At 38.2% G+C, this 22,975-nt stretch overlaps 1 protein-coding gene across 1 annotated transcript in view; it reads right to left on the reverse strand.

Moving 5' to 3' along the window:
- MAN1A1 (mannosidase alpha class 1A member 1) overlaps positions 1-22,975 on the reverse strand; it is a 140,522-nt gene that overhangs the window by 88,708 nt on the left and 28,839 nt on the right. Inside the window, exons 2-3 of the mRNA XM_074150341.1 lie at positions 15,869-15,965; positions 5,539-5,654 (exon numbers count right to left, since the gene is read on the reverse strand). Of these exons, the coding sequence (XP_074006442.1) occupies positions 5,539-5,654; positions 15,869-15,965 (213 nt within the window). The remainder of the gene's footprint in view (positions 1-5,538; positions 5,655-15,868; positions 15,966-22,975) is intronic.

Here is a 22,975-nt window from a genome sequence, read left to right on the forward strand (position 1 = left end):
GTGACACCCCCTATGCCCACATACCATGCTGCACCATTGCAAACAGCCCATATCCTGCAGGTTAACAAGCTGTGCAGGATAATGCCAGGGACCCTACACCGAACAATGCTGAATGATGTACATAATTCTAGACTGAAAAATGGACACAAAGAGCCCACATTTCAAGTGAAATGAGAGGCATTTGTAATTATTATTCCTATTAAATAGTAATATCACCCTGTTGAAGCACAAAGGTTGGGAACAAAAACAAATCCTAGCATTTTCAAGCAGTCCAGGAAGTATGATAGAGACACGAAGAGTACTACAATAGCTCACTTTAAGCTACTGTAATTAAGCAACCTTTTAATTACTTGCAGTTGTGGGGAAAAAAAAAAGTTTCATTCAGATTCCACAAATGAAATTTAATGGCAGCTTGCTAAAATACTCAGTTCCCATAGATAAGGGAAACAATTCCAGCAACCTTTTTATTGCAAGTATCAAAGCCTGTTTATTGCATAACATGTCATTTAACCTTGCTGAAGTCCCCACATGCCAAACTCTAAGATCTTAAACAGGCACAAAAATAAAGTGTTACTGAAGGCATTAACTGACTCTAGCAGCAAAAGTACTGCATTTAATAATAAATATGCAAGATCTCCTTTTAGCCCATCAAAATAATTTCTTATTCATAATCATAACAAAATCAAGTAATTTTGAAGCTTGACATTTAGAGTGTACTAACAAGTTAAGTGGCAAACTAGTAAACAAATAGTCCCACAAATTAAAGAACTACTGTCAACTGCTGGCTTTATAATGGGTCTGTGAGGAAGCTTAACAAATTTAGTTGAAGTCCATTTATTCTCACCTCCCACGTGCCTTTTTTTTTTTTTAAATAGGAGAGCTATCCTGTTGCAAATTGTTACATTAGGAAACTTTCTGATTTTCTCACTTAAAGAGAAAAAACCACCAAGAATAAAGTGCCAAACCCCATCTGCCTCCAAACCAGAAGATTAGGTTATGGACTGTTAAATATAATTACAAGCCAATCACAATACCTACAGTTTGAGAGTAATAGCATTTAAATTTGTAAATGTTGAAGTTTGAAGTAAACAATCTGGATTCTAAAAGTTACTGACTGCCATACCACAGATAGATTTGAGCTAAAGATATATGCTGGGAGCATTAATAATTAGAGCCAAATAATATTTGCTATTCTGGGATCTTGGAAAAGGGTATGTTAATCTATACAAGACAGTACAGATAAACATAATGTCAAGCTTCTATCCTTTTTCCACTTTTCTCTAGTTTCCAAAATAGACACATTACATGCAAAACTTCTACGTTGCATGAAGCTGCACACAAAGCTACTTTAAGAGACGCTCAAATTTGTAAAGCTAAGTAAAAGGACAAAAATCAGAACCTGTAAGTAAACCTTCAGGCCTCAGGACGGCTTATAAAATCAGATACAGTGACTGACTGACCTCTGGTAAACAGCCTTGCTTAAGAGTGCTGGCAGGACACAATCCTTAACATTCCCCTGCCATCTCGCTCATTCCCTTCTCTTTATGCAGTTCCTCAACTCATTTAGTACCTATCTTCGAGAGCAAGTAATGAAACACTCTTCATACTTTCCCCACAGCATATCATCAACTCTTTCCTAGGTTGATCCATCCTGTGCAGTTAATGGGGGATGGCCCCTGTGATGAGACGGATAATGCACGATGAGTCAGCGCTTGCACTAAATGTCAACCGAAGCCAACCAAATTATATCCACATAGATGGAGCTATTGCACACACTGGTGCCACTGGAGCAATGGTAACTTCCTGCTACCCTTCATTTTGACCAAAAATAGAGAGGGATGAGGCAAAGAATGCAAAAACCACTAATAACCAACAGGAAGGTGATTTTTAGTTTGAATCCAAATTCACCTTTGAGGTATCTTCTGGTGAAAGGAACCATTTAGCTCTTCTCCCAACAAGCGCACGGCTTCCCGCTCCATACCTTGTTCCTGTTCTGGTCCTGCCTGACTACACCCACATCAGACGGCTGATCAGGGGGCCGGGGGGGGAGAAATTCAGGCACTGTCCCACATACCATTTAATTGTTAGCACCTTCTGGTCTGAGCCTCTGTTGTTCCAGCCAATGCCCAGGGACACTTTAGGCTGCCATGTAGGCCAAGAATGGTTCCCAGTACGGGCAAGATTGTCCTTTTGCGTGGAAGGAGTTTAGCAAGGCTGAAGAAGGGAACGCATCAGTTAGTGTCTCATCCTAAAGAAGTTGGGGGGTGCCACCAATTCCAGTACTTAACAACTCCCAACCCTTCACTGCTGTGCCAAGTGGCTCAGCTCCTCCATTGCTACTCCCCAAATCCTGACCTCTTCATCCGTCTCATTAAGAACCTTCTTCCACTATCTCTTCCCAAGGCTGGATTCATTGTGGTTTACCCCCTTGCGCTGCAGAGACAGATCGCTTTTTCCTCCCTGGCATGAAGCAGAGGTTGGGTGGTGGTACAGAAACTCTTTCAGAAAGCTACAAATGCTCTGTGTATGTGCAGGTCCTAAAGCAAATAATGAAAAAATAAAAACAGAGAAGCACACAGCAACACGTAGCTGTAGCTAGGAAACAGCCACGCTCCCTAGTGATCCCCTAAAAGACTGGCTCCTTTTTCTTCCGTTGCAACGTGTTGATACAGAACCCAGCCCTGGGCAGGGCCCTGCAGGAGCACAGCTGGAAGGGTGTGCGGGCAGCAGCATGCGGGGGGAGGTCAGGCCAAACCCGCAGCTCTATCGACCGAAGAGCAAAAATACACCCCCGCAGAGATAAAGTAATTTAATCGAAAACAGAGCACACATTCATGATGAAAAGACCATGGGTTTACCCACTGCTAAATGTCAACTCTTGCCAAAGGTAGTATGTCTAAATCTCTTAAAATATTGACAGAGTCAGAAAATGCAACTTAATTCCTGAAGGGCTGCTCAGTTTGGCTGAAACTTCAGCAAGGTATAAAATAGGAGAAATCTCAGCATTTATGAGAGGAAAAAACCTCCAAGCATTGCAATGTGGATATCTCAGTTATAAAATCACGGGGCTACCAGCTTCAGCTATAATAAAAATAGCCTAAATGTGTTATATTCCAAAAGAGGAAGCTTCCGAACATGTCCACTTGCAAACTTACCAAAATTCATAAGTTTGACAAGAAAAGTGGCATCTCTTTATCTAGAATTTTCTTTTGAAATCAAAACAGTTTGCTTTCTTCAGAAAGGTAAACAAGAGTAACCCCAGCAACTAATTCATTGACTTGAGGGACTGAAATCTAACATGTGAAGAGATGATGCCATTTCCCATTAAGTCATCTTTATTCCATAAATCCTCTTATGTGGATAAACTAGTGCCTACTTTACAAAGTGACATTTGGAAACTTTTATGATTAAGTGACGAGAACAATCGAGTGCTGGCCAAATAGTTCAACAGTACAATGAGTATCTGACGTATTACAAACTCCTAGAGAGGAAAGGCTTGCTTTACCCAGCTGCTTTGTCATAGAATATAAAGACAAAAGATTCTGTCACAGAATATAGTCACAGCTATTTTCCTAAAGAACATCTTAAAGAAAATTTAAGATTGAAAAAACATAGTTCTAAGATTAAATGGATAGAAAAACTAATCCTATTTATACAAATAAAGGCCAAACATGCTTCCCCAAAAGCTGATTAAGCAGTCACTGCCCAGGAAATGACCAGAAACATCAAACAGAAACACGTTTTATACCACTCACAAGAAATAACGCTTAAGGATGTGTCAGTGAGTCAGTTATTAAAAAATAAATCACTTCCATGGGAGAAAGGTTTCTAAAACAGGAGCAAGTAAAAGTGTACAAAACATTAATGCAGAAAATGTCAAGTAACGCCTGATATGTGATAAATTCTCAATGACAAAAGAGGGCCCTTTGTGTTAAGTAATTTCCAACTTTAAACTATAAGATACAAATACAAAGCAGCATTTAAAACTAGAACTTATATTTAAAACAGAAAACTAAACTAGACTACAAGTTGAGTAGCTTCAAAAAATTCAGCTATTAAACAAACTGGCATCAATTATTAAAGTTGGTGTTGTGGTTAGTTATTTGCATTTCCTCCTTCCACTTTGGAAGGAATCCACTCATTAGTGATGCCCATGTAAAATTCAATTCTATATGACTATCAAGTATTATGAAAATAATTTTGTGAGGTGTTGAACTCAATGCAGCTACTCATAGGAATATCAGGAACAAGCTATTGTTCCTGATGCACATCAGTATTATCTGTTAAGTAGTTTTGGTAAATCTCTGGATTGCTGCACTGACTAACACAACACAAAATTTCAGACGTTTTGAAAGACTTCAGAGCTTTTAACCGTTACTGAGAAAAAAATAAAGAAGTGCTACATAATTTTAAGAAGTACAGAAATTAACAACAGGAGCTGAAATTGTAGGCAATACCATCTAGAAGCAGAAGTTAGCACTACCAGGTATAGCATCAGACATCTGACACTACTCAGAAGCACAGTTTAATATCCTGTATTTACATTATTAATGTCAACATAAATGCACACTAAATTGCTGCTTATATAAACTATATAATATCCACTCTTATTAACTCCTCCTCCTTAAAATGATAATTAATTCTCAAGCATGTAAGAGAAGCTAATTAATCCTGACTTTTGCATAACATATTAGAAAGAGTACTTTGTTTTCAGGAAGTGTTTCTACCATTACGCACCTCAACTACAAGAGCTTTTAAGTGCTCAGTGTACCGTGCCTACAATGCTTTCCTACTTTGCTACACCGATCGGCAGTACTCCATTAGCTCTCTGTAACTAGCAATTACAATAGATAGTCTGACCCACAAAAGGAAAAAAGAAAAATAAGACCAAAACCAGGACTTCTCAATTTTACAGAGGTTCTTGCCTGTTCAGGGCCTGTCTGGAATAAAAATTTTAATAATGAACTTTGCTCTCAGCTGCATATTTACCAGTTAATAGGATGGTTTGTACATGCAGTTGTCATGACCTGGTGCCTCATAAGACTACAGCAGCTCAGTTTGTGCCAACAGTTCAGCCTAACTCATGGGATTCAACTTCACTAGAATACACAAAGCGATATATATTAAGCCATATATATGGCATGGAGCTTTCTCTAAACGCAAGTCTAATTTGTGGAAGATTTCACGAAGCAAAAAAGTAAAGTGTTTACGTAAGTAAAAAATTAATGCTTGGAGTGTCCTGATTCTTCTATCTTAAAGGGCTGAAAAGTTTGTTGTTTACTTTACAGTGGTAAATACTCTATTCCTTTTCCTTCCTTCAATCCAGCTCGTTGCCTTCTATGTACCTAAATCTCTCAGACTGAAAAACTGTATAAGCAGAGCAGTAAGTTTATTATGTTTCTTCTTCCTGCCTTATTTTATCTATCAATGATCTAAATTCTGTAGCCTTGTATCATGCTTGCAATATTAGAACCTAGTTGTCAATTTGCCCCTGGAGACTAAACAGAGCATTAAATGTTAAACAGCAACGCTACTTACCACATTGAAATCTAAGTTTTTTTCAACCCACTCCTTGGCTTCCTTGAATTCCTCTTTCATTTCCATGATGTATAGTGTATCAAGGGCATCCACTATTGTTGCTCCTTGAATGTTACCTGAAATACATGAAGAGCCGGTGATTTAATTTCCAACAGAAGGCTTTTCAGTTAGATCTAATTAATTTAAATTAATTCTAATTTCAATTTCAATTAATCCAATTAAAAATTGGGCATATAAGCACTCAAGTGGACAACTAGTATTTCACAGCCTTAACTTTGATTCTCGTGCCACAACACATCATCATAATATTTAAATATTTCTTTCACTAATGAAGTTTTGAAGAATGGTTCTGTTGCACTGCATTTTCAGCCATGATTTTGCATTTTTAAACACTGATGGAACAGTTCACTATAAAATGTAATTCATAGAATACAATGAATCTCAACAAGTGGAGAAATGACTTTCTTCCAGTTTGGAGTGAAAAAATTAGTTGCTTTTTTTGCTTTTATACTCAATAATATATATAAAGCTTTAAGAAGCTGATAAGTAGTGATCACACTTCAGTTAAACAAGCTCCTTAAGAAGAACCCTCTCTAAAAAAAGTTTTTTCTGATGCTGTGCATCACCATGTAACTGGCACAAGATAGCACTGGGGGACCAAAGGCGAACTTGCCACATCTGAATTCGTCAGCTCAGAACAGACTGCCAGGCACTGGTTTTCAGAGCAAGTTATGGATGTTTGCAAAAGTGGCATTCTTCTGTCTCTGTTATGGAGATGGATAAGACTCCATTTACTAGCCTCCACCCAATGTTGCAAGATGAAATATCATCAGTATGTTCACTTTGGCATGGATTAAATGTTCATGATCCTGTACTGAAAGGGTAATGTGGAGGGTCGGGAAGAAAATAAAGCCGCTCAAATGACTTTCCTATGCTTTCTTCAAATTTACAATGACCTTTTCAAAACATCAGTTTCATCTAAGAGGAGTTTGATTTCCTATTTACTGAAGAGCGTCAAAAATTCAAAAAATTTTGGCCACTTTACTTGATTTTTTGTTTATGAATTTGGCTACAGCAATCTTCCTTATGAATGCAAACTACTGTTAAGATATTCTTTAAAGACAACCCTAGATACAGATGTAAATGTTTAGAATTGCAGAATAATTAAGGTTGCAAGGACCAGGGGAAGAAGTCATTAGGTCCAATCTCTCTCCCCCAGCAGGGCTAATGGCTGGAGTGGATGGGATAGGACTACTCATTCAGGAGTTCACTGCACTCGGTGAATAACAAGACAGTAGCTACAACTAAGTTTACAGAACTTGATTATCATCTTGCCTCTGAAATACCTGCTGAAAAAGTAAACTTAGTTTTGTAGACATCACGTATGACAATTGAATTATTCATATTTAAGTAGGAAATCCACTATTTCAGTCAACACTGTGTTTACTACCAACATCAAGGTTTTCTGCTTCCTCATGAAATGGAGAAGTCCACACAGGACTGACATAATTTTCTGAACTTAAGTTTCCAGTTAGAAAACAATTTTTCCATTTGTATCATCTTAATCAAAATAATACTTGAGATCATTATAACAGTTACTTGGTATGTTTAACAGAACCAGATGCTCTGTCTGTTTTAGCAACTGCTAATTGCTTATACCATCCTTTTTACAATGTCCCTTTTCTATTCTGAAGGAAGTAATCAATATGTTTTCCCCCAGATATTCCACTAATAAAACTGCAGCATACTTTGGTAAGAAGGACATCATATCTTCCCAGAACTTATTTGGAGCTTGGCTCCCCGCCTCTTATATTAAAGGAAAAGCATCCCTTTAAACTTGGCTAACAAACTTTTATTTTTCCCAAGCTCATGAGAAACTGGGAGAGACTGTGGAAAACTGCTGGAGCACACGCATTCAAGAGCACTACTCCAAAGGCTCTGGAGATGTTTAGTAACTGTACAACAAAAGAAGCTCCTGGTGAACTTTTACAACTGAGCTCTACTTACAGAAAAATCATCTATAACCTGATTTGCTCGAGTGGATTGCGATAGGCTCCCTATGCAATGACATTCTTTTTGATAATCCTCTTGTAATACAGCTAACACCACCAATAAAAAGTTGAGCTTTCAATTTTAAGGATTAGTACTTGAGCTGCAACTCACTACTGAGTCACAAGAAAAAGAGGAGAATTTAACCTTATTGAGAAATCGCCCTTGGAGTCACCCGCTTCCTATGATTTTTTTTTTTATTTTTTTTTTTTTTTCCTTCTGAATCTGGCCTATACAGAACCAGAATATGGCCTGCTTAGAGCAGGGACCTCTCCCTGCAGGCAGACAGAAGAAAACAGGAGAATCTCAAGTGAATCTTACTTTATTTAAAACAACTTTTGCCATTATTCTGAAGGCTCCAGAAAACAGAATAAAGCAATTAACGTCACCAACAAATAATCAAGTTTATCTCGAACGGTTATACTTCAAAATTCTTGATAAAAAAGCACAGGATGCATTTTTAAAGGGTCAGTTTAGAGGCCAGAGTTATGACTTGTGAACAATTGCAGTTTACACTAAGTTAGCCAACAGGATAATCCAAACTTAAGAGTGTTAAGGAAATTGTGTAGCTGAACAGCTCATTTATAACCAGTCAGACAAACAAGGTTGGGGGGTGGGGAGGAGGGGCAAGATAAAAGAAATGCAATGAAATTAAATGAACATTTCTTATTAAGGAATATGACCAAATATTTCACAAGCCTATATCAGCTATGCTTCTCAAAGCACACCACGTATTATCATTCATCTTAGTTCCTACACAATGCTTCCAAGGAATTACACAGCTGTCATGGTCTACAACAGGCAAAGATTGTTGCTAGGCAATTACAATACACACTCATATGACAGAATATTTGGACAGGAGGACTGTTTTGTTATGCACCTACGGAACAGATATAAATATGATTAACAATGAGCACTGGGTTACAAAAAGTGCCAGCAAAGTTGCGGTCACCATGGCAGAGTTTCATAGTTGCCCTAGGCAGAAGGAAGATACAAGTAATACTTGGAGCAAATTCATATGCCTGAGGTAGTTAAAGAGTTATTTTGCAGATAATACAAAAAAAATATATACTCAAGGTAGAGAAAATAGACTGAAATTCATGAAACATAAGTTTGAAGTGGATCATTTTGATGATAAAAGAGGTAACCAAACGTACAACTCCACCAAAGTGACATTATTAGTTTCTGCCAAAACCTCCAGACCAAGTACTCATATATGCTCCATTTTACGCTCTTTGTTAAATCTGCTTCTGTTTTTCTCTCTCGTCTTCACTAACAGAATCATTTGTTCCATGTAAGTGATAAATAGAGAACACATCAAATAGCCTACAAGCTAGTTAACTGAAGAGAAAGCAAAAGAAGTCAGTCAACGTGAAACTTCAAGTGGAGTATCTAACAGCATCTACAGAGCATCCTTTCCAGCTTAATATTTGAAATCTTTAGCAATGATCTGGGAGCAAACAAAATGAACCTACTGCTAACAAGATTTGTGGATGATTAACTAAGATGACTGATTATCCAGCATTTCAAAATAGCATGCTGTAAAGCACAGAGCAGTCTAGATCACCCCTGGGTAATGCACAGCAGGTCCATTTAAACAGCGTGCTTTTTAATATCTAACAATGCAAAGGTATGTGCACACGAATAAGAAAAAGATTACATTCAAGAATGGAGTAGTGCCTCAGAGCAGGTGGGAAGAGCAGAATAAAAAAGAAGTGATCAGAGGATGAATAACTTCATATTAATTTCCAGGATGTCACTGCAGCGCAAACTGCTACAGATGACAAGCTTATTAGCACAGCTCTGTAACTGAGCTTACGTGGCCATATGGTTTAAGAACCACAACTGGCTTATGGCCAAGCTGTTTGGAGGGTGGGCCAAAAGAAGCTTTCATTTGTCTAGGCCAGGCTTTTAGACATGGCTTATATTTTGGTCAAAAGCGTCTGAAATAGAATACTGCCAGGATGCCTGAATCAATGCATGTTGGTGCACTTAACATTTGGGTTACAACTTTTCTCCCATCCCTTGTATACCGAGTATGGGGTTTGGTTCTCCAGAACATCCACATTCCTCACCATCAAATATATTTGGAGAGGTATACACACACGCATATACCTATATGTGAAACAGATGAAGATTTGTGATCTGCAAGCATATCATGCAGAACATGACAGGGAAGAAAGTTTCAGATGTGTCCTAATGCACTGTCTATAACAGGATGGAAGCCAGGCCCCTTACTCTGCTCGAATTCATCTGTTTTTCTTTTCTGAGTCTCTGTTATATTCTGAATGGAAGGAAACTGTGGCAAATATACGACAAAAATGGAAGATAAGAAAAGACGGACCAAGAAGTAACTCAGGTCAAGCTATACATCAGCTCCCTCACCTACAATAGTTCACCATCCAACAAACGTCATAAACTAGGATTTCTTTTCTTACATGACTGTAGAAGATGAGTAGAATGTTGTTTTTTCTTCCAGAAAAAGTTACAGTTTTGTGTTTCTGATATGACGTATGAAAATTCATATAGGACATCTGTATTCTACTTTTTTTTAATGTGATAGAAATTCAGCACATCAAATAACAATGGATATCCCTTCAAGTAAAGTGAAAATGTTAAAAAAAAATTCATCTATTATTTTCAGAAGAACACCTCTTTAGGGCTACTTTGTACTACTGTGGAAAAGAAAAAGAAAATTTTGTATGTAGCTGTATTTGATTTGCACTCAGCCCCACCCTGATCTTCTCAGACTCTCCATTGTTTTCAGCCAGTGAAGCAAACTTGTTTTGTTACCTTCCAGTTATTGTAAATTGAAGAAGCTCAGTCAAAGCACTATGTATTCTATGAAATCTTCCTCCAGTTTGTCATTTCAGACTCCAAATTCAGACTCCAGGCCAAAATACAGAAATATAAACTGTCACATTTTTTCTTAATCTGGTCATTAAGAACAGTTCAGATCATGGGGAGTAAGACCAGATACTTTGTAACATTAAATATGCAAATTGGAAAAATCAATCAAGCATCCCATTTTTTTCAACTGTATTGCATATACATTGTACATTAACAACTCAACTATATTATTCCCAACATATTCAAGAATACATATAGGTTTGACAAAAATCATCGTTTTGATAAGAGCTGTAGGTTTCTTAGAGCATTGTTTCAAAAGCTGACTCAGATTTTAAAACAGTGTTTTCCTTTAAATAAAGTTCACTGAAAAGGTTCCTATCCAATATCATTAGCAATTTAAAGTGTCAAGAGTGATTAATTATTAAAGTGCACTATGCCAAAACATGAAACTTAACTATTGGCAAATGCCCAGCAACACAAACATTTTTAATTTCAGTCACTGTTACCAGCTGGTAAGAGTAGGAAAAGAAACAATACTTTCAATGTTTTTACAGATCTAGCTTTTCATATATGTAACATGAAACAATGCTGTGATATTTCTACAATACTCTTCTAATCTCTAGTATTTTGTATGCCTGTGCATTTTAGAGCCAGCTCTGGCGTCTTTGTATTTAATAGAGCTCAATGAATGTTTCCTCCATTGCTCATCTCTTTGCTTTCCACGGAAGCCTTTGTCATCTGCTATGCTTCTGGCACTCATGCAGCTCGGCTAGCCATTTCCTTATGAACCACCTTCTTTTGTTTGTTTAAACATGCCACCTACTGATTTGATATTTCCACCCCTTACAAAGGGTATTGTTCCTCACAAGGAACAATAAAACCTTGTTCACCCCATCCATGCCACTTTTTATGGGCCTCCATATATCACACTGAAAAACTTTCAATCTTTACCAGTTATTTTGAGTTCAAGTCGACCAGTTATGTGTGTTAACTTAGAATAGTATCTCCCATGCGGCTATGTGCTGGTTCAAATTTAGGTAGGTTAGACCCCATTTGCTATTTCAAAGTGCAATTATTATCTCCCAGGGAATCCTGGGTTCATGGAATTGCTTGCAGTTTGCCATTGCTGTAGGTACCTCAAGTAACTTGTTGGCACTGCCAAACTGTCACTCTGGTCACTTAATTTTCCAGTGCTGTGATAAGTAATTTGAGAGCATGGCCTCAGCAGTAATGGATCCCTGCCAGAGGCCAGTAATAACCCTCAAAAATGCTTTTTGGAAATCTAAAAAGACAATAAACTTCCTTGTTTTCATACCAACCAACTTCTTTGAAAAAAAAAACAAAACAGTTTAGCAGCATGTCCTCCTCTCACAAATGCTGTGTTGAGTCATACGGTCGACATAGCTGCTAATGTTAACGAATGTTAACAAATTTCTATTAATTTAGTTGGGAAAGATGTCAGGCTTACTTCCAAAATTAAGACCACATACTGAAATCCAAAATTCCAAGGAATCCAGGAGCAACAGTGAAGAGAAAAAAAGAAGGGGGTAGGAGAGGTGATGTTGAAGATTTTCCATTTAAATTAAGGTGTTTAAACATGTTTAAACACATGTACAGTTCATTTTCTAGAGCTGTATTTAAAAACTTACAGTTTAAAAATACACATTGGTATACACTGCAAGACAGTTTTGAATGCAATCTTTGGCAGGCTTTAAAAATCTTCATACCCCTCAATACTCTGTACAAGAAACTACAAACATCAGTTCAAAGTAGGAGGAAGAGGATCTTGTTAAATTGTAATACTCTGGCTTTGCAGACCGTGAGTATTTATTAAATGCCTCCCTTTTCCCCTCCAGAAAAAAAGTCCTTTTTCACTTGCAGAGACTAATTATACTATGCCCACAAGTTACAATATTATTGAACTTGAAATACTGCACTTGAAATACAGTTACGGATAATTAAAAAAGCCCTTTAGTAGCACTCAGGTGCAGAAAAGACTTCTAGAAAGAGCTCTCTGCCAGTACAGCAATGCTCATTAGTTTTAAAATTAGCACAGAAGGCTTGGAGAGGAATAGCTCCTGGGTTGGTGGGGGGGTGACGGTGCAGGTGGTGGGGTGCTGTGAAAAAAATTGGCAAAATCTCAGGGCCTGCTTTCTACCAGGTACGGGCAGAGAATGATTAGTACTCACAGCAGAAGTCATACCAGAGTAGGAGACATGCCTTGTTTTGCTGATGCACTGGTATGGTGCAAACAGATGTTTAGCTCTTCCAATTTACTTGATTAGTCTAGAAATAGTTGCACACTTCATGGAATTAAACTAATAAGAATGCTACAGAGACAACAACTGACAACTTTTTGCTTCTGCCTTTTCAAATAGTTGTTGTTGCAACTGAATTCTTTGCAGTTGGAGTAAACTATTAAAAAATCACAATAATGTTAGTTACTTGCCAAGACATCATGGTGAAAGCTCAAGCGATGAATTAAAAGGACATCAAAACGTTACATGGATGTGCTGAAAAGACTTTGCAATGGTCAGAGACAAGCATGTGGCTTTGGCTTCAAACAGAAATATTTCAGTTCATATATGTTTCAGCCATTCTCTAAAAGTTATTTTTATTGTGCAACACGTGAGAGGAAACAACTTCTGCTCATAACTTCTGCCTACAGTCTACTAGTCTAAAGACTCCCTCAGCTTATCAAATACACCCTCCACACACACTGCTCACAGAATACCAGCAAGATCAAGGCAGGTCCTTATCTTCAACATTTGGTCTCATGGTGTGGGTTTAGGACAAATAAAATGGCGTTTCAAAGTTCAGCAAGAAGTCCTCAGCCACCAAAGAGCTCTAGTACTCTTAATTTGTATGAGCTGCTAAAGCAGGATGCTTTTTCTTCCCCTGAGGTCAGAACCACCAGTCATCACTATCCTTTCTCCCATCATCATCCCACTGCCGTACTCCTTTTCCCCTACCTTAACAATAGTGTCAAATAGTTGCCAAACTCGTGATGGTATTGCTTAACAGTCACATCTATGTGTAATTACACTTCTTAAAAGCCCATCTTTTTTTTTTTTTGTTTCAGATAAACACATCATGATGGTTGTGTCTTGTTGTAACCTATACAACATTAAGCACCAGGGAGCTACAGCACTGGAACATGCTGTTCCCCACAGTGAGTTACTTAAAGTCTGTATGCTGTACCAGCCACTCCCAAGCAAGAAGAAAAGACGATCATGGCAAGTTGGAGATAATTATGAGGGAAGACAAAGAAATGAAGGTCTTTCTTGATTTCTGAGGAAAAAAAGAGGAGAGTGAATCTCTGTGAGGAGATTCACAGGACACAGAGCTGGAGGTAACCTATTCTGAACTAATTCAATTCAGATTTAAAGTAGTCAACCATTTACAACTCGCTTTAAAAGAAAAAATAAGAGCCAGAAACAAAGAAGACAAGGAAACTTTTCTGTCCTTTCACAAGGAAAAAGAGGTTCAATTAAAAAAAAAAAAGCAAAATCAGATCATCCTTTTATTGCCTTATGAAAAAAGGTGGCATTTGTTCATTTGTTGAGTTCAAACAGGAAGGTACAGATCAGATATAATGATCTAAGGACACTTTTACAGAAACAAGGATTTGCTTCTGAAAAACAAAAGGAGATTATGGATTCAGGAAAGGGGATTTTATGAGACAGAACTGCTTGCAGATATGCTGCTCTTTAGTATTCTGTAAAGCAATTCAGAACGAGACATAATACTTATTTTGATTTGCCACCAAGATCAATAAGAGTAAAGATGTTTCTAAGGAAATCTCCTCAGCAATAAGATCTTATACTAGATGATGATGAGAAAATTATCTGTATTTAGACTGACTCTGGCTCTTACTCCTTTAAATGCAGTTTTATTTTCAAATTCAACACTTGCCCTGTTTCATACTGAATAGTGCCTGCAGTGGTTTATTCTCATACAACATCCACAGAACTCTTGCTTAAGAATTTCACAAGTCAATACATCTACAGCTTTTTCTGTGAATCCATGCAATATCATTAAGAACTCAAACTTCGTGAATTTTTATATCACTTCTGATTCCAAATGAAACTACATTAAGCATTTTAATTTTCAAGACATCATGTGCCATTTTGTTGTGCTCCAAGAAAACAGGATTGCATTAAATAGTTCTTCAAATATGATGTTAAACTGCACAACTACCAGTCATCTGAATGAAGATAAAAAAATTTTAGTTTTCAAGAAAACAGAAGCCTGACTTAACCCTGAAGTTCACCCAAACTACTTTGGTTTCAAGCACACAATTCATGTTCTAAGTCCGATAGCTAACTATATAATAAACACCCAGTGACATTTTTGATGTTACCTTGGATAGATGAGCAGTGCAGCAAGATCAATGTAGATGCTGTATTTTCAAAATTATTTTTGTAATCACAACTGCTGTCTCTTAGCAACTTCCAAATATAGTTGAGGATTTGATAAGTGCTCTATTTAGGCTGTTTTAGGAAATGTTTCCACTTCAAACTATCTTTTCCAAACATTCAACAAAGTAGCAAAGTAAGTTCCTGTTAAAATCAAAATTATGTATTGATTTTGTCTCAGCTATAGAAATTAGTTCATTTTTCATCTTTCTGTTTGGAAAACAGAAGCTATTTGAATACAAAGACTGCCATCAAACAGTTTAATTCTTCATTTTTCTACAAAACTGAAGATGATGACAGTTCATAGGACTACTTTCTAATGCTTCCTCAGAATGCTGTTCCTCTTCAGCCGTTTATCCAGCCCTATGTCCTACATGGACATTGAAAAAGTCTTGCCTCATTACACAGCATTTCTGCAGCATGCCTCTCCTACTAAAACTTCAGTTCCATATTTGTTCTATACCGATAACTTCGGCGTTATTTAAGCATCTCCTGTGCAACACTTAAGAGGTGCAAATAATAGTTATGTTCATGAAAGAAAAAGCCTGATAAAGGAGCCTGACTGATATAGATTAGCAAGTTGGTCTTTTTAAGGAATGGAAATAAATTCCTGAAAACTGTAGACAGCTTCAGCTACCTTCATGACTGTAGAGAGTATTTTTGGTCCTCATACTGGATTTCCCCCACCGGCTTATAGTTTGTGTTTCCTCCTTATTGAATGTGGTGTCAATGAGTTCCACTTCATAGGAAAAGTTTAAGGCAGGGCAGTATTTAATGCAACAAAACTACATCTTTATCATGCAGTAATGACATGCTTCATTTATTCTCATTCAGAAGGTAATCTATAAAAGTCATAGAAAGCATCACCTTCATATACTCTTACTTTTTATACATAAGCAGGAAACAACACACTGCATCACAGAGGGTAGAAAGAACACACGTTTATCACCTATAAGCATTTCAGCTGATTTACTGTTTTTGCTAACGTCACCAAGCACAAAAAATACACTCACCAAATAAATTGCTTGAATGTCCTTGCTTAGATATAGGTTTCAGTTCATTTAATCCCCATGCGTAACGCTTATAATTATCCCAGGCATGTTTCATCATCTGTAGGGAAACGAAAGCAGGATTATAACGTTGATTTAGCAAGAAGCCACAGCAAATAATGACTTGAGAATATTCTCAATATTAAACATTTAATTCAATGCTTAATTAAATTCATGTTGTATGCATTAGAACTATGAAATACTCAATACAGAATAACAGTGGCACTGTCTTCCGGGGTCAGTGGGATGGTTACCCACTGAAGAATTCCGTATCTGCCCCATCCACCTCTAGCGTTAGCTGCAAGCTTATGGTCAAGATACACTAAAAAATAATTCTTTTTCAGGAAGGGAATTCATTGTGTTATATATGAATTCAAATAAGATTTTATTTCCCTTAAACATACACCTCTGAAACTGAGGGCAGTAAACATTTTTAAATAAGTGTTTTCTCCTAGAGCAGGAATTTTTAAGGTCAAAATAAAGCTCACAGTAGTTTTCAGATTCTGGCAGATACTTTATTGCATAAAACTAGCTGGTTAAAAATCAGTACAGCTAATAACAGAAGAAGGAAGCTAAATGGGCAGGCAGAACACCTAGGAAAGGTTTTGAGGTTATTATGATACAATCTTCTATGACTATAAATGCTACTGTATGTATCTGTAGCTACTTTCACATATAGTCATATACAACTAAACACATCACTACAAAAATGTGTTTTGTATAATGAGGTTCACCATAAATAAATACTGCTTTTGCAAACTGCCTTAGGGAACCCAGCCCTCAGCTCTGCGGTAAGAGCAGAGGACATGCATGTCAGAAGCTGGGGCAAGCAGGTTGATTTAAGGACACCTCACACACCCTACCACCACGATCAGCCAGACCTAGCCCAAACTGTCCTTTTTGTGGGTGGTCCAGGTGCATGGCCAGGTGCCCACCTGTCCCTCTTCAAACACACAGTGAGGACAATGCACACAACTCTGCAGGCCTGATGAAGAACTACTGCCACTCTGGCAGGTCCAACACCTCCCTTTACCAACCACCACCTTTAACGCCTGCTTAGGAAGAGTATTTCTTTAAGGGCCACCACAAGCAGCCTGACTACGCGTTGTCCCTCCTCCCCTCTTCCACAAGGCAGAGCAGCGCTGGGAATGCCAGAGGTCATCTTCTAGACAAAAAGTGACAATTTCAGACCTTTTCAAAGATATTGCTTCAGGTTGTAAGCTGACAACACTGCTCTGCCCTTGCTTTCAGTCCTCTTCTCGAGGCCATGTGTGTCAAGGATAATTCTGTTAAATAACAGTTGTAATCCTAAATTTACAAGCAACAGCCTTGGGACATGCTGATAATAGTAATTCTGCACTTTCTTCCTTCCTCTTTCCTTTTCTCAGATCACATAGAAAAATTATGTCAATTAAAAATTTGCATTAAACCAGACAATAATAAATGACAACAGATTTTCAAGAGTACTGCTGCATTTGTGAGAATAAAAGTTTCTTTGCTATTTATGGGAGTACAAATGCTCATCTATCCAGCAGGAAAATTCAGGGATGTTAATTTACTCTAGAGCCCTTACAGGCCCAGCTTTACAAATGCAAAAATTGCATTTAATACGTGAGCTTTTTTAACCAGAAGGTTAGCCGGGTGACCAATCTCAGCTGAAAGGCAGTGAATAAGAGGCTCTGCAGAAATGGTCTCAGGCCATGGATGGCACCAATATGCAAGATGGCAGGAGTGGCGCCCCTTGCTTGACTTCCCTGTAAAGTGGCTTAGGAGCTCTCCAAGGACAGGGCATTTTGTCCCCACACAGAAGTGGTAATATGCAGCCAAGCAGTAGACTTCATGTCTATGGGACACTCCCAATCCCTAGCTATGGGGATCAAATCATAAGAAATCAATCACTTGGCCACAGCATATTTTCTAACTTACCGACTGAGGTTTTCCAGTTGCCAGTAATTTTGCATATTATACAAGAAAGATTTATTCTGCCCTGCCATCATGTGCCAGAGCTGCAAGCTCAGCTTTAGATATTAATGTACTAACTCTCAAAGATTTCAGCAGGCTAAATCCTGCCCTGCACTGAACCTGACATTTTGAATGCTTTGTCAAAGCTTATTTTCTCATAAAATCACATCAGAATCTTTTAATTTGTTTAATCTTAACCTGGGAACACCACATACAGAAGATTAAGACCGAACCCAACCTTGCTACATCCTCCTTTCAGGTGACTGTAGAGAGCAATAAGATCTCCCCTGAGCCTCCTTTTCTCCAGGCTCAAAAACCCCAGTTCCCTCAGCTGCTCCTCGTAAGACACATGCTCCAGACCCTTCAGCAGCTTCGTTGCCCTTCTTTGGCCATGCTCCAGCACCTCAATGTCTTCCCTGTAGTGAGAGGCCCAAAACTGAACACAGTACTCGAGGTGGGGCCTCACCAGTGCCAAGTACAGAGGTACAATCACTTCCTTAGTCCTAATGGCCACTCTCTTTCTAATACAATGCTATTTGCCTTCTTGGCCACCTGGGCACACTGCTGGCTCATATTCAGCTTGCTGTTGACCAACACCCCCAGGTCCTTTTCCACCAGGCAGCTCTCCAGCCATTCTTCCCCAAGCCTGTAGCACTGCATGGGGTTGTTGTGACACAAGTGCAGGACCCAGCGTTTGGCCTTGTTGACCCTCAGACCATAGGCCTCAGCCCATCAATCCAGCCTGTCCAGAGCCCTCTGGAGAGTCTTGCTCACCTGAAGCAAGTTGACACTCCCACCCAACTTGGTGTCATCTGCAAACTTGCTGAGGGTGCATTCAATCCCCTCATCCAGATCATTGATAAAGATATTAAAGAGAACAGGCCCCAATACCGAGTCCTGGGGAACATCACTTGTGAACAGCTGCCAACTGGATTTAACTCCATTCACCACAACTCTTTGGGCCCAGCCCTCCAGCCATTTTTTTACCCAGCAAAGAGCCATTGCCCATCCAAGCCATGAGAGCCATTTTCTCCAGGAATATGCTGTGGGAAACCATATCAAAGGCTTTATTAAAGTTTAGGTAGACATCATCCACAGCCTTTCCCTTGTCCACTAAGCTGGTCACTTTGCCATAGAAGGAGACAAGGTATACCCAAATAAAGTTCACAGTTACTGAGAACATCTGTATTTCAGCACAACATTATGGATCTCTTTAAAAAGGGAAATTCCTAATGATGAAGAGTCTAACAGCTTTTGATCAGTTGATTCCAGACACTCTCAAACTCCTCTACAGTGTAACTAATAAAATTATTTCACCTGAGTGCTTTCAAATAATTCCTTATTAGTCCTCCAGGGTGTCAATAGGCAGAGTTACATTTCCTTAGACATATTGCTCAGTCCTTCTAGTTTTTCTAAGATATGTTCATTGAACCTCAAACTCTAGAAGAGTCTGACAGCTTACTGAGAATTCTCAAGTCTACATTAGCAAAGTCTGTTTCCAGAGGAGCTCTACCTCTGGTCACTCATAACCAGAAGTGGCAGCCAAAGGCCTGACTAGCTAGCACTGTCTCACTAGTAAGCTAGCTGCTTTTACATCTCCAGGAAAAAAATGGGCCACTTATTTTTACTTAGGAAGTCAGAAAATGCAAAAATACTACCCCACCTCTGCTGAAGAATAATAAAGTGTGCTATTGTAATTGATATCAGCAAAGTCATTTAAAAGAAAAATGCGAAGGTCTGACATTATGCACAAAAGGGCCTGTGCATTTCTTTCTTGAACTCTAAAAGAACCATTTTGAAATATAATTTTAAAATCCTTCTCAACCCTTTGTACATTACACACAAAAAAATAATAATATCAGATTTGTTCTCCAGAAGCAAAAACCTTTTCTACAGCTATAATGCTGGGCAACCTAAAGATGATGCTAATGCACTCCCATTTGTTGGTATTTTAGTTACTGCCATTTTCCAAAGCACTCTAATACATTGTCTACAGAGGACACATAAGCCACTTGAAATGTGGTATATACAGTTCTATTCAAACAGGAGTACCCAGGAGTTCAGGCACAAAACTGCCAGAAAACAAGAGTGATGCTGAATCAGCACAGTAATAGTGGTATTTAGATGCAAACTACTGCAGTACCAGGTGGAGTGAAAAAAAAGAGAACTCTTTAACGTTTATTTTTAGCCGGACGTCAGGAAAAGAATTCACGCACCTTCTAGAACTGGGATATTAAAGGAAAAAAAAAATTCATTGCATGAAATCCTGACCTTCAACAGAGCCATTTAAACCATTCCGAGACAAGGGAGGAAGACAGAAGACTAAGACACTGGAAGCTCAAGAAATGAAGAGATAAATTTAAAAAAAAAAAAAAAACCAAAAACAAAAACAAATCAAAATCAAAACCCTGAGGAAAACATTTTGCTTGTCTAATCTCTACTGAACTCTCATTGCTCGATTAAATAATATTGTCTCAGTTTACACTGAACTTTTTACACATTTAAGCGATTCTCACCTTTTAAACTTCTCCTTACAGAATTATGTGTTCACTCCATCTAGTCTCCCTGAATCTTCTCTCCTTCCTGTTGCTATAACTAAAACAGTATTCTTCTTTCACAGTATCAGGAAGGGAAATGAAGGAAGTCCATGGCATTAGTAAGAAAACTCTATACACGTTCCACTTCAACTTTCCTCCTGTACAAATCAGCTTGCACGGTTGATGACTGTCCTGAGTCCGGCCAGTACAGAGTTACCATCCTTCACAGCAGCCCATATAGTGTTTAGAATTTGTGGCCGAAATAATGTTGATAACACAGCAGTGTTTTGGCTTTGCTGAACAGTGCTTGTACAACATCAAGGCTTTCTCTTTTCCTAACTCCTGCCCTTTTTCTGCTCCTCCTGACAAGTAGGATGGGGGTGGTGGTGGCCAAGAGGTTGAGAGGGGACGCAGCTGGGACAGTCGACCACAGCTGGCCAAAGGGATATACTCTAGAATGTAACATCATGTTCAGCAATAAAAACTGGGGCAGACGAAGAAGAAGGGGTTTTCCAAGGTGGCTGCTGCTCAGAGACTGGGCATCAGTCTGCTTGTAGGAGATGGTGAGTGATTGCCTTTGCATCATTTGTCCCTGCTCCCTCCCTTCCTTCACCTAATAAACTGTCTTTATCTTGACCCACCAGTTTTCTCACTTTCATTCGTCCCATTCTGACTTGCAGCCCACCTGGTGGGCCAACAGCTGTGTGGGTGCTTGGCTACTGGCCCAGGTGAAGCCACCACAATGTCTCATGGTATCTCCAGTGCAGGAAGTTTGTCACCACAACACAATCCTCAGCTGGTTTCTTCGCTCTGATGACAATATTACATTAACCATTAGCCAAAAGTTAAGCTTTAGAAAGCCTTTCTTTCTCACTTCCCATTCCCATTGTTGTTAACCAACAACTGAACCTAAATGAGACTCAGTGAATCAGAATCACAGAAGGGTTGAGGTTAGAAAGGACTCTGGCTGTCATCTTGCCCAACACCTATTGAAGATGTATTGTCAACGGTTTTCAGTCCCTAAATACCAGCCAAACCACAGTAGAGCTGAAAAACTTCACAGTCATTCCAGAAATCTGTTATTAGTAAATGTAATGTTACCTTTGAACACACTGTCACCAATCAGGATTTCTCTGTGAAAACCTATATGACCTCCCTTCAGCTGATTCACTATAAATTTTCATACAATCATGCTGCATAACTAACAGCTCTGTTTCATATGCTCTTACAAAATCTACTGACTACCAGGAATAATTTTTGGCAATACACTTTCTTATTTTAGTTATCAGAAGTGTTACATTTTTGTTTTGCCATCTTCATAATGGTATTTAGTGTAATATTGCACTTCTAAAGAAATAGAAGTTATTAACTGAGTTTAATGATCTTGTCTTGAATAATTTGTATCTTGGAAACAAAGTCATAGGTGACTTTTTCTCTAGATCTCAATAAATAACACTTTTTTTCTAGAATTAGGAAACAACTACATTGTGAAATCTGTCAGATTTCCTTTATTTCAGAGCATGATCTTAGTTACTTTTGTCATAATTCACTATTATTGCTTTGGTATTACTTCAAACTCTTTATTTCAATCCTTTCTTGCAGTTCTGCATGTAATCGTAACACATTCCAATTTCTTTTCCATCTGGAAGCGTTTTGATCACTAATAACTGCCCTGAATTGCCTTAAACACATTGAATTGGATTTTTAAAATAATTTATATCAGTATTTGCAGCTTTTTACCCCATTCAGACTTGCTCTATAGTGGAGATTCTAGGTAAAGACGTAGGTTGTTCTACTGCAGTTACTTCTTGTCATGACCTTATCTAAGCAGACATGCATATATGACTAAGAGTGATACGTGTATGGTTTTGGTTTTTTTCAGGGACACTGACACTGTCTACTCTTATGCTAGACTGCTGACAACATTTTGTTTTATGAAAAGTTGCATAAAACTAACCTCAAAGTTAACTTATTGACTGAAAACCAAGATTCACTAGAAAACTAGATAAAACTGATTTATATTCAGATCAGGTTTTCTGTAGGTAGAATTGTGTCTAGAGTTTCATTTCAAATTAAAAATTAGCACTTATAGTCGACAGAATTTTACTCTAAGCTCTTCATTTTTAGTTACTGTTTCTTATTCCCGAAACAAAGCTGTAAAAAAAAATAATCTCAAAAATCCGAAGAAGATTCATCTCATTGGATACTGTTGACATTTTTTCCTTGAATCTGACAGAAGAAGATACAAATGATACAATACTGGCAAGAGAAATTTGCTTTTCTCCTTCAAGACACGTAAAATAAATCCTGTCACTATGAACCCTCATATATATATAACCACTTCTTATCTGTCAGCAGGAAGATTATTGCAAATCAAGAGCTTGACAGATTTCTGGTGTTTATAACCTCATTTCCTAATGGCATCATCCCGAGTTAAAAGCAAGCTACACACTGTCAATGTTTGTTTAACAGTCACTGCCAAAGTGTCACTGTTTCTCATTTAGCAGGTGGGTGACAAGCATGCTCCGAAGCCCATGGAGGCTAGAGGAGTTCCCGCCAGTGCTTCCACTTA

Source organism: Numenius arquata, chromosome 7, assembly GCF_964106895.1.
Source record: "Numenius arquata chromosome 7, bNumArq3.hap1.1, whole genome shotgun sequence".
NCBI classification, from domain to species: Eukaryota; Metazoa; Chordata; class Aves; order Charadriiformes; family Scolopacidae; genus Numenius; species Numenius arquata.